General features: G+C 39.8%; 2 protein-coding genes across 2 annotated transcripts; both read left to right on the forward strand.

Moving 5' to 3' along the window:
• Nucleotides 1-1,027: 1,027 nt before the first annotated feature.
• On the forward strand, nucleotides 1,028-1,966 carry LOC306984673 (olfactory receptor 8G17-like; the record flags this gene model as incomplete). Its single annotated transcript, XM_079586191.1, has 1 exon — nucleotides 1,028-1,966. The coding sequence occupies one exon, from the start codon at nucleotides 1,028-1,030 to the stop codon at nucleotides 1,964-1,966; it is 939 nt and encodes a 312-aa protein (XP_079442317.1).
• A 6,907-nt stretch (nucleotides 1,967-8,873) lies between these two features.
• On the forward strand, nucleotides 8,874-9,821 carry LOC306984516 (olfactory receptor 8G17-like; the record flags this gene model as incomplete). Its single annotated transcript, XM_079585959.1, has 1 exon — nucleotides 8,874-9,821. One exon carries the CDS (start codon nucleotides 8,874-8,876, stop codon nucleotides 9,819-9,821), a length of 948 nt encoding a protein of 315 aa, XP_079442085.1.
• Between the last annotated feature and the right edge of the window lie 1,038 nt (nucleotides 9,822-10,859).

A 10,859-nucleotide genomic window follows, 5' to 3' on the forward strand; every position in this document is an offset into this window, starting at 1 on the left:
GCCTCCCACGCCGGAGACCCAGATTCGAGGCCCACACGGAACGGGTGAGTAGGACCTGAGGGGTTTCTGTGGCAGGACGAGGCCAAGTATTGTTCAAGTATTGTTAACTGTAACCACTGTTGTTAAGCGTCATGTTCATGTTCATGTTTATGTTTTTGAGTTCATGCCACTTCATGCTTTTATTTTATGTTTAAATTTCCAAACAGGGCTCAGCAAATACAAAGCGTTCTATTGCTAAATTAATATAATTTAAAACGAAAACTGTCATTACTCATCCTAATGTCATTCCAAACCTGTTTGATTTTCTTTCCTCTGTTGAACAAAAAAAAAAAAAAAAATTTTTTTTTTAAACAATGCTGTAAACCAAATATAATTAAAGCTCACTGATGTCCACTAAACATTTATCCTAATATTCTTTTATGTTTCACAGAATAAACGCATACAGTTTTGGAATGACATGAATACATTATAACGCATACATCATACAGTGTAATATGCATTACATGCATACAGTGACTATGATCATGACATCAGGGGCTATAAATCAGTGTTCCCCTGTGGGATGATGACAACATCACAGAACTGTTAAACAAAATAAAAGCTAAGGGGCATGTAAACAGTTTTTCACTTAACATCTAGTAACTTGACTGTCATCTTTCTTGATAATAACAGGGTGTTGAGTAAGTATTGTTTTATTAGACAACTAAATAATCCAATGCATAACTTTGTAGCAAAAAACAGCTTCCAGGTTCTTTGATTTTTCAATTTACTATGTGATGATACACGAGTTGTTCATGCTGATGCTGTGCTTCACTATGAAAATGTTCAGATAACAAGATGTGCATTTGTGAACCATTTGGAATATATGCATTTAACATACTATTAAACAATCATAAATTTATCGAAACAGTGAATGCAGAGTGGAATGCAGCAGTATCAGACGAAATGTTATTAATGACAATGACAAGTTTTTTTGTTACTCTATTGGTAAGGTACTCTATAGATATAAGATTCTGCAGGGCAGCCAATGGACAACCTGACGTTCACAAACAGCATTCTCCTCGTGGAGGGACTAAAAGTTACAACTCAATCTTCTTATCCTGTTTTCATCTTGCTTCTTTTGGTTTATATCTTTATAATGGTCTCCAACATTGGACTTATAATTCTGATCTCAACAGAGAAGAATCTACATCATCCTATGCATTTTCTGTTCTGTAACTTGCCGCTAAATGATATACTTGGTACAACTGTCATTTTGCCACGCTTAATGCAAGACATGTTAAGGGAAACATCACAGCGCTCTATCACATATGTGGAGTGTGTTATTCAAGCTTATTTTGTGCATATATTTGCAGTAGCATGCCATTATGTGCTGATGATCATGGCCTTTGACAGATATGTAGCTATATGCAATCCACTCCGATACACAGCTATAATGACCAATAAAATGGTGGTTAAACTATCAGCATCAGCCTGGGGGCTGTCAGTATTCATGGTGTCAATTCTGTTGGGTCTCACTATACGCCTGTCTCGCTGCAGGTCTAACATTGAAAACCCTTTCTGTGACAATGCCTCACTGTTTAAACTGTCCTGTGAAAATGTGGCCATAAATAATGTCTTTGGAATAGTTTATACTGTGATTGTCTTTACCTTCTCACTTGGGTCTGTAGTTATAACATATGGCAAGATTGCTACTGTATGTATAACCAGCAAAAACAAATCACTCAACAGCAAAGCCATCAAAACATGTAGCACTCATATAGCTGTTTATATAATCATGTTTGTTTCTTGTGCTAGTTTTATTTTTCTCCATCGGTTTCCTGAATACTCTGACAGCAGGAAACTAGCTAGTATAATGTTCCATATTGTACCACCAGGACTAAATCCTTTAGTATATGGTTTACAAACCAAAGAGATAAGACAAAAGTTTGTAAAATTTTGGTGTAGAAAAAAGGTGAATCCTTAGTTTAATGTTTGTTTGTTTGTTTGTTTGTTTGTTTGTTTGTTTGTTTGTTTGACAATATAACAACTAATAATATAACTCTAAACCTTGCTGTATTGTATTATTTTTTTTATTTTTTTTAAATACACATGTATCTTTTTCACTGAGGCATTTTGTGCATGCTATTCTTATCCTTGATTGTCAGGGAGAAGATTGGGGGGAAACTGTAGCACTTTATCTTATATTAATTTTTTGAAGTATTTCACACCCTTTATTATGCATCTATTTGGTAATAGTATACACTGAAAATAAGCAGATTGGGAACTGGGCTATTTTAAATGTAGTGAATTGGGCAGATATAAGTAATAAAAAATTGTGCAGCAATGAAGGCATGAGACTGTAAGCCATCAAGATGGCAAAATAGACACACGCACGCACACACACACAGATGACTAACAGAGAAAATGAGAATATGTGAAATAAAATCAATGAATCAAATAAAGGGGAGACATTGGGTCCAAAATGCAAAAGTCACACACTATGTCTCTCTCGAACACACAGGTACGTGCACACACACACAAACACACACACACACATAGATAAATGTGAGACTGGTGAGACTGTAACAGAGTCACATTTTGAGAATGTGAAATAAAATAAATAAATCAAAACCAAGGGAAAGACATTGTAACACATTAAAAATTTAAAAATCACAACATTGTGTCTCTCTCTTGAACACACACACACACACACACACACACAGTAAGATCAAAGGATGGAATTCTTCCCTAGTAACAACCTCCAGGCCTATTGCAGCACTCAGTTGTTATCTGTGACGTGCCATTTGTTCTCTTTCTAACGCAATGTTCGGTTTGACTGTATCTCTTAATATATATTCAAATCCACAACCTGAAAAAAAATAAGCAAATATGTGCAAAAACAACTAGAATTCGCCTTTGGCTAAGCCACACCCTAGAATGTAGACTGACCAATCACAGCGCAGCCAAGAACGAGCTCCCACAGAGGTCCGACACTTTTTCACAGAGCTCCATTGACTTTAACACAGGCGTCTCATATTTTTAGTCTCGGCAGGCTATTACCGTCGTAGTTTTATCAAAAATATGGTTAAACGTTGTGCCTGGGGCATTTGTAACACAGATACGCGTTTCCCAGAGAGGTTGGAGGGGGTTGTCCGTTTTTTTTCCCTTCCCAAAACCGAAGTAAAATCCTGACAAGTGTCGTTTTTGGATTAAAGATAAATTTAGCTTTTAACCTTACTGTGAAGTTATACTAGTTAGACAGTTTTATGCTGTTTTAGGTTATGATTTCGGTTCTCTACCCTTATTGTTGATACGCTAGCACACACTGCTAATAAATACAACTTTATACTCGCGTAGTCCGTTTGCTTTGTAATAATTATTATAGAAGTGAATAGAGACCTACCCAGCTTTGCATGAACAGTGTTGCTCCTTGATATTGTTAGTCCCAGCCTCCGTCTCGATTAGTAGGATATGCGGTGGTAAATTTTTTGACTGACCATTATGCTTTTGCCTCTATTTGGATGCCTTGTTGTTGCTTGCGTTTCACCTGTATGTCTTGAATATAGCCTTTGAACGCATATTGCAGCCCCTTTTGCCTACTTCTATCGGACACTTTATTTGCTGCTTTATAAAAGTTTGATAAAATTTCAGCAGGAAGAGCTGTCACAGCATAAGCCATGTTGATACCAAACCAGAGCCCAGATGAAGTTGACGGACGTAGCAACAGTAACTAAGGGGGGCGGGGCTTAGCCTAAGGTGAATTCACAAGCCTTTCTACAGAGAGCTGTACATCTATCTAGTGGATACAATATGATATTGCATCATATTCATGATCACTGCTCTCACCAGATGGCACCAATCTGATTTAAAAAATTGGAATCTAAAGGCCTAGGCCGTTTCCAGAGAAAGCAGTTCTTGTTCTTGTGGACTTGTGAAACGTCATCAATCGCTGCCCAAGTACTGTTCCAAATCAAAGTTCACATAGCCAAGTCGAGTTAAAATCTCTGGATGTGTTCTTGATCCGCCCTTGTACCGAGGATGCATCGAGAGGTGACTTGTGCGGACTTGAGACAGCCAGGTATCCCAGAATGCATCTCGCACCATCAGCAAGCGTCAATAGCAGAGGAAAAAACCCGCGTAATATCAAAATACTACTGTTATCGTGTCACGAAATGTAATTCTAAGAGTGTTTCAGTCGAGAATGTAGTTTTTTAAAGCTCAAATCTGTGGTTTATTTGGAAAGATAGCGTCTATTTGAAAAATGTATCTAACGGTTTCGGAGTTGTGAGATCCAGGCGATTACCAGTCGTTCAACGCTCATTAACCCAGACAGAAACAACTTTTCCTCGGCTAGTGCTTCTGATGTTTGCCCAATCATTATTCTGTCTTGCTAGGATTAGCATTTTGAACATATCAGTTGAATGAAGGATTCAACCCACTCATTAAGACAGTGACTTGCCGCCACCTACTGGTGATAAGTAGCCTTTTTTTTCAATCATGCAATTCATGCAATTATTATTGCTCTGTAAAGCAATTCATGCCATGTCTGAGTTGTATTAAACAGTATGTGTAAATCTAAGTGAATTTGTTGATGATTTGATTACTGTCACGTATCTTAAAGAGTCTCTTGACAAAGAAGTGTAGAATCTAGCGGGAGAAAAAAATAAAAGTTAAACCACGATTAATACCAGACCAAGGATCTAACTAAAACTGAGGGCTTATAAACACAGCAAACAACGGAGTTAACAAGCAATTAACGAGACACACCAGAACAGAATATTCAAATCAATCAGTAACAATGGAAACCAACCAGGTAGAGAACTGAGGATGACAGAACTAATTAAACTAGAAGATTAACAATGAAACTCAGACATGAACAGAACAGAAAAACAGATAAAAAATAAACTCAAAACGTGGCCGTACATCCCCCTCATGGAAGGTGCTTCCTCGCCCTGGTGCAGGGAGCCAGGAAGGCGCTGGTAGCTCAGGGAGCCAGGGAGGTGCCATGTGGAGCCCACACACACACAATAGCCATAGCGGTCAGCACAGCACTATCTGGGCTTAGCTCTGGGACTGGAGCGGACTCTAGGCTGAGCTCAGGGGCTGGAGCCGACACTGGAGCGGATTCAGGAGCTGGAGTGGATGTGTAACCCACATAGTAGAAGCAACATATACAGAAACCTCCTCGATCATGTCAGGACAGGAAGAGGCAGCTCAGAAACAGCTTCCTCTGGAGCGGGCTCTGAAACTTCTTTCTCTGGAACAGGCTCTGGAACTGCTCTGGAGCGGACTTCGGAACGGCTTTCACTGGAGCGGGCTCTCTAATTGCTTTCACTGTTGCGGGCTCTGGAACTGCTTTCTCTGGAGCGGGCTCTGAAACTGCTCTGGAGCGGGCTCTGGAACTGCTTTCTCTGGAGCGGGCTCTGGAACTGCTTTCTCTGGAGCGGGCTCTGAAACTGCTCTGGAGCGGGCTCTGGAACTGCTTTCACTGGAGTGGGCTCTGGAACTGCTTTCTCTGGAGCGGGCTCTGGAACTGCTTTCTCTGGAGCTGGCTCTGGAACTGCTTTCACTGGAGCGGGCTCTGGAACTGCTTTCTCTGGAGCGGGCTCTGAAACTGCTCTGGAGCGGGCTCAGGAACTGCTTTCTCTGGAGCGGGCTCTGGAACTGCTTTCTCTGGAGCGGGCTCTGGAACTGCTTTCTCTGGAGCGGGCTCTGGATCTGCTTTCTCTGGAGCGGGCTCTGGAACTGCTCTCACTGGAGCGGGCTCTGGAACTGCTTTCACTGGAGCGGGCTCTTGAACTGCTTTCTCTGGAGCGGGCTCTGGAACTGCTCTCACTGGAGCGGGCTCTGGAACTGCTTTCACTGGAGCGGGCTCTGGAACTGCTTTCACTGGAGCGGGCTCTGGAACTGCTTTCACTGGAGCGGGCTCTGGAACTGCTTTCTCTGGAGTGGGCTCTGGAACTGCTTTCTCTGGAGCGGGCTCTGGAACTGCTTTCTCTGGAGCGGGCTCTGCAACTGCTCTGGAGCGGGCTATGGAACTGCTTTCTCTGGAGCGGGCTCTGGAACTGCTTTCTCTGGAGCGGGCTCTGGAACTGCTTTCTCTGGAGCGGGCTCTGGAACTGCTTTCTCTGGAGCGGGCTCTGGAACTGCTTTCTCTGGAGCGGGCTCTGGAACTGCTTTCTCTGGAGCGGGCTCTGGAACTGCTTTCTCTGGAGCGGGCGGATTTTACTCACTGGAATGGACTCAGGGATGTAACTTACTGGAACAGACGCGGGAATTTCACTCACTGGAACGGACTCTGGAATTTCCCTCACTGGAATGGACTCAGGAATTTCACTCACAGAAACAGACACGGAGATTGTACTTTTAGGAACATACTCTTGGGCAGGAGCAAATGTGAGGGTAGGTTTGGAATAATGGGACTTTGACTTGGCTCAGATGTTTGGCTTTGGTTTGGCACTGGGCGATGAGATCTCACCAACCACACATCCAAAGTAACATATCTAAATATTGCTGCAGATAAATGTTCTGACCGCCTACTGGTAAACAAAGTAGTTGTCCAGTCCACTCCAAAACAAATCCATCAGAGAATGGTAATCCCAGATTAATTAGTGGTAATACTGTATAAATTCCCCCACATATATCTCAATACTGTGGCCATTCTGATAGACAGTGGACAGAATATCTTCAGGTCGAAGAGAAACTCCTGCTGAAATCATCTTATTGGACTCTGGGATTCTGTCACACTGTATCTTAAAGACTCTCTCAACGAAGGAGTGTAGAATCCAGAGAAAACATTAATTTAATTTCACCAGTGATTTGCAGAAGAAACAATACAAAATAGCAGCTAAACCACGACTAATACCAGACCAAGGATCTAACTAAAACTGAGGGCTTATAAAACAGCATAAAAAGAAGCCAATGAGTTAATTAACAAAACACACCTGAACAAAATACTAAAATCAAACATAACTATGGAAACCAACAGGCAGGGAACTAAGGATGACAGAAGTAATTGGATTAAGGGGCCGTTCAACTTTGTGCAACTTTTCCATTGTTTTTCTATGTAAACTGTAATGGAATTTTTACTATATCATTGATTTTAATCGATTTAACAAATGAATGCCATATGTTCTGAATTTTGAGTTTTCCTGTTGTAACATTGATACAGCTGTGTGTGTGACACTGAGACAGAGGTGAGGCTAGGGAGGGGCTAAGGCAACCATGGGGGTCCTTAGTTCCTTTTGTTTGGGATGGGTGCTTTGATAAGGACATTATAAAACTACCAGCAAAACACCTATCTGTGTCTCACTTCTGCCTACAAACTGGTCAGTAAGGGAGGGCTGGGGGTTTCACCCCAGCCTGCAGCTAGCCTGTGTGGCTAGAGTGGGAACTATTCTTGCAAGAATACATATATCTTTCTCTTTTAAAGACAAAGTAATCATGATGTTTCTTATGCCTGGGATGCTGTGTTTGTTAAATATTGTTTTTGCCACAACATAAACGCGCTAGACGGACATGTATGACCGTTGCACTCGCATCTTATGTCTTTTGCAGTGTCTTGTGCATGTCACAGCGTTCTATAAATGCTGCGCTCAAGTTAAACTCAGTTCAACTTTTAAAAAACGCACTTCGAGACCTTGCGGTTTTTCCCCATTACACTGCCCGCGTTCTGTGTGAACGAACGAGCCCTAACAATTAATCTCAGAGACATGAATAGAACAAAACAGAAAAGGGGTAAAAAACAATCTCAAAATGTGACTCATACAGTGTATTTTTATTCTGATTTAATTTATTGAATTTGACAAGAGAACACAGATATGACAATAAATATTAAATACTGTTAATCTATTGCTCGGTGTTATTTCAGGATTTTGATCTTCTCAACTGAGAGAGCACATGCTGTATTTTATTGTATTATATTGATCATTTATTATTACCTCCAAACTTTATATAGGCTAGATATCTTCATGTTTGTTTTTGTTTCAAATCCATGTTTCAAGTCAAGTCTTTGTTTCTTTTGTTTATTTGAATAAACTGCACTTGGGTTCTTCTACCGTACTCGCCTTCAGTGGACTTTATTACAGGAAATTTGCATATTAATTGTTCTAGGAACCTCAAAGCATATTACAATTTTTGTGTATGTTGTGCTACTCAATAATGATGTTCTAGTTGAGGTTATTTGTTTCATAGGTAGGGTCCAAACATACTTACAACTTAAGCCCAAGGGCCCCCAGCCCCCGAAGTCCTGCCCTGTTCCAAGTGGGAGAATTCTCTTTGGGTTGATTACAGCATCATAGAAACACCTCTGGACAATATATTTAAAGGTGAACGCAAATATTTTTTTTTCTTTAGAGAAGTACATGTTATACGTTTTGACTAGTTGATGCTTATATTACATAACAGAGTTGCCTTCTGTTCTGTTCCATCCAATGATTATAGCAATAAATCAATTGGACAATTGGTAGGTATATTGGGTTACACTTTATTTTAAGGTGTTTTTGTTACACTGTAATTATACATGTAAATACTGAGTAAAATTAAGTAACTACATGTATTTACTATAGGGTTAGGATTATGGTTTGATTTGTTTCAGGGTTAGTTGCATGTAATTATGAATAATTTATAGTTACTATAGTACTATACTATAGTAACTACATGTAGCAAACAGTATGTAACAATGACACTGTAAAAAAATGTGTTACCGTATAGTTTTATTTGTCAGCTACCAGTTGTTTCAAACTTTACACTTTGTGAGATATTTGTGGGGGGTTTTTGTGTTTTTTTACTATGTTGCATTTATTTATTTGTTTTATGAGTACTTGAAATGCTATTAATAAAATGCTAGGTCTGGTTGTTTATTTCTCCTTAGACTCTGAGAAGAGCTGCAAATGGACAACCTGACATTCAGACACAGCGTTCTCCTCATGGAGGGACTGAAAGTTACACCTCAGTCCTCCTATCCAGTTTTCATCCTGCTCTTCTTGGCTTATGTCTTTACAATGGTATCAAACTTTGGAATTATAGTTTTGATCTCAACGGAAAAGAAACTTCATAATCCTATGCATTTTCTTTTTTGTAACTTGCCACTGAACGATATGCTAGGGACCACTGTCATTTTGCCACGCTTAATGCAAGACATTTTACAGGAAACCTCAGAGCGCTATATCACATATATGGAGTGTGTTACTCAAGCATATTTTGTGCATGTATTTATAGCAGCATGCCACTATGTGCTGATAATCATGGCCTTTGACAGATATGTGGCTATATGTAATCCACTTAGATATTCAGCTATAATGACCAATAAGATGGTAATTAAACTAACAGTATTTGCTTGGGGCCTGGCCATTCTTTTGGTGACAATTATGTTAGGTCTCACTGTACGACTGTCTCACTGCAGATCTACAATTGAAAACCCTTTCTGTGACAATGCCTCGCTGTTTAAACTGTCCTGTGAAAGTGTGGTCATAAATAATATTTACGGAATTGTTTATACTGTGGCTGTACTCTGCTTTTCAGCAGTATCTATATTTATAACATATGTCAAGATTGCTGTTGTATGCAAAAGTAGCAAAAACAAAACACTCAACAGCAAAGCCATAAAAACCTGCAGCACTCATTTAGCTGTTTATTTAGTCATGTTTTTTTCTGGAGCTATCATGACATTTCTCCACCGTTTTCCTGAACACTCTGACAGCAGGAAACTAACTAGTATAATGTTCCACATTTTACCGCCAGGATTAAATCCCTTAGTATACGGTTTACAAACCAAAGAAATAAGGCAAAAAGTAGCTAAACTTTGGTGGAGAAAAAAAGTTATTTCTTTGTCAAAATAAATAAATATATAAATTTACTGCTTTTTTTACTAGAATAATGGGGGGGTATTTTCTTCACATTGTATTGTTTATTTTTCTCATAAATAAAACACAGTATATGGTAAATAACATTGGGTTAGACATTTCTCCATCAGACTATTCTGCGACAATTCTGAAATTATTGTCATACAATTTTCATTAAATTTGTTTCATAAACTGACTGATGTAAACTATTTTCATTTCAAATGATTTTAACTTTAATTTTAAAATCCATTTGGATTACATAGTTTTAACCATTTTTTAACAAACTAATAATCTGAATGTGATTCATATTTGTCAGTCATACATAGTTATGATTTATGTAACTGTTTTAATAAACAGAATGTGACTCATATTTGTCAGTAATATATGAATGAAACAGGTACGATCTAACAGTACACAGCTAAATGCCTATGTTAAATTAACACTGCCTAGTGTTTATGTGTGCTCTTTGTTGGAGTCTGCCTTCCTTTCTGACACTGAGGTGTCGAGATTCTGGACCATGCTTTTCTTGCTTGTGTTTCTGGTCCCTTGTTGTCAAATTACTCTGTTAATGAACACGGGTATGGGGTGATACCCAGGGTTGAAAGCTCCAATGCTACCCACCAAGCATGCAAAACTACATCCTCCTTGGTTGGTAAAGCCTAGGAGTTGTACTGGGATGCCTGTATCCCAAGCTCAGCACCTTTGGTGTTTCAGGCCGCAGCAGTTTCCAGTGAGCTTCTTGCCTAATCCCCACCCGGGAATGTTGTGGAACTGGGATGCTCACTCCCTCAGAGGAAGTTATTGGAGAAGTATGTTCAGTTCTCCCCTGCCAGTAAGCCATTTCAGGGAACCGGGCATATTAATCAGCCTACACCAGAGGTCAGTCCCGAGAGACTGATACCCCTTTCAGACTATTTGGCAGTGTGGCAACTTCTGCCTAATGTGTCCCTGCAGTGCTGTCCAAAGAGTTCAGTACCGAGCATGCTCAGTTGTTGGAGAAGGAAGTGCAGTTTATTTTAGCAAAAGAGGCATTAA

The sequence above is a fragment of the Phoxinus phoxinus genome (assembly GCF_949152265.1).
Source record: "Phoxinus phoxinus genome assembly, chromosome: 17".
Classification (NCBI taxonomy): Eukaryota; Metazoa; Chordata; class Actinopteri; order Cypriniformes; family Leuciscidae; genus Phoxinus; species Phoxinus phoxinus.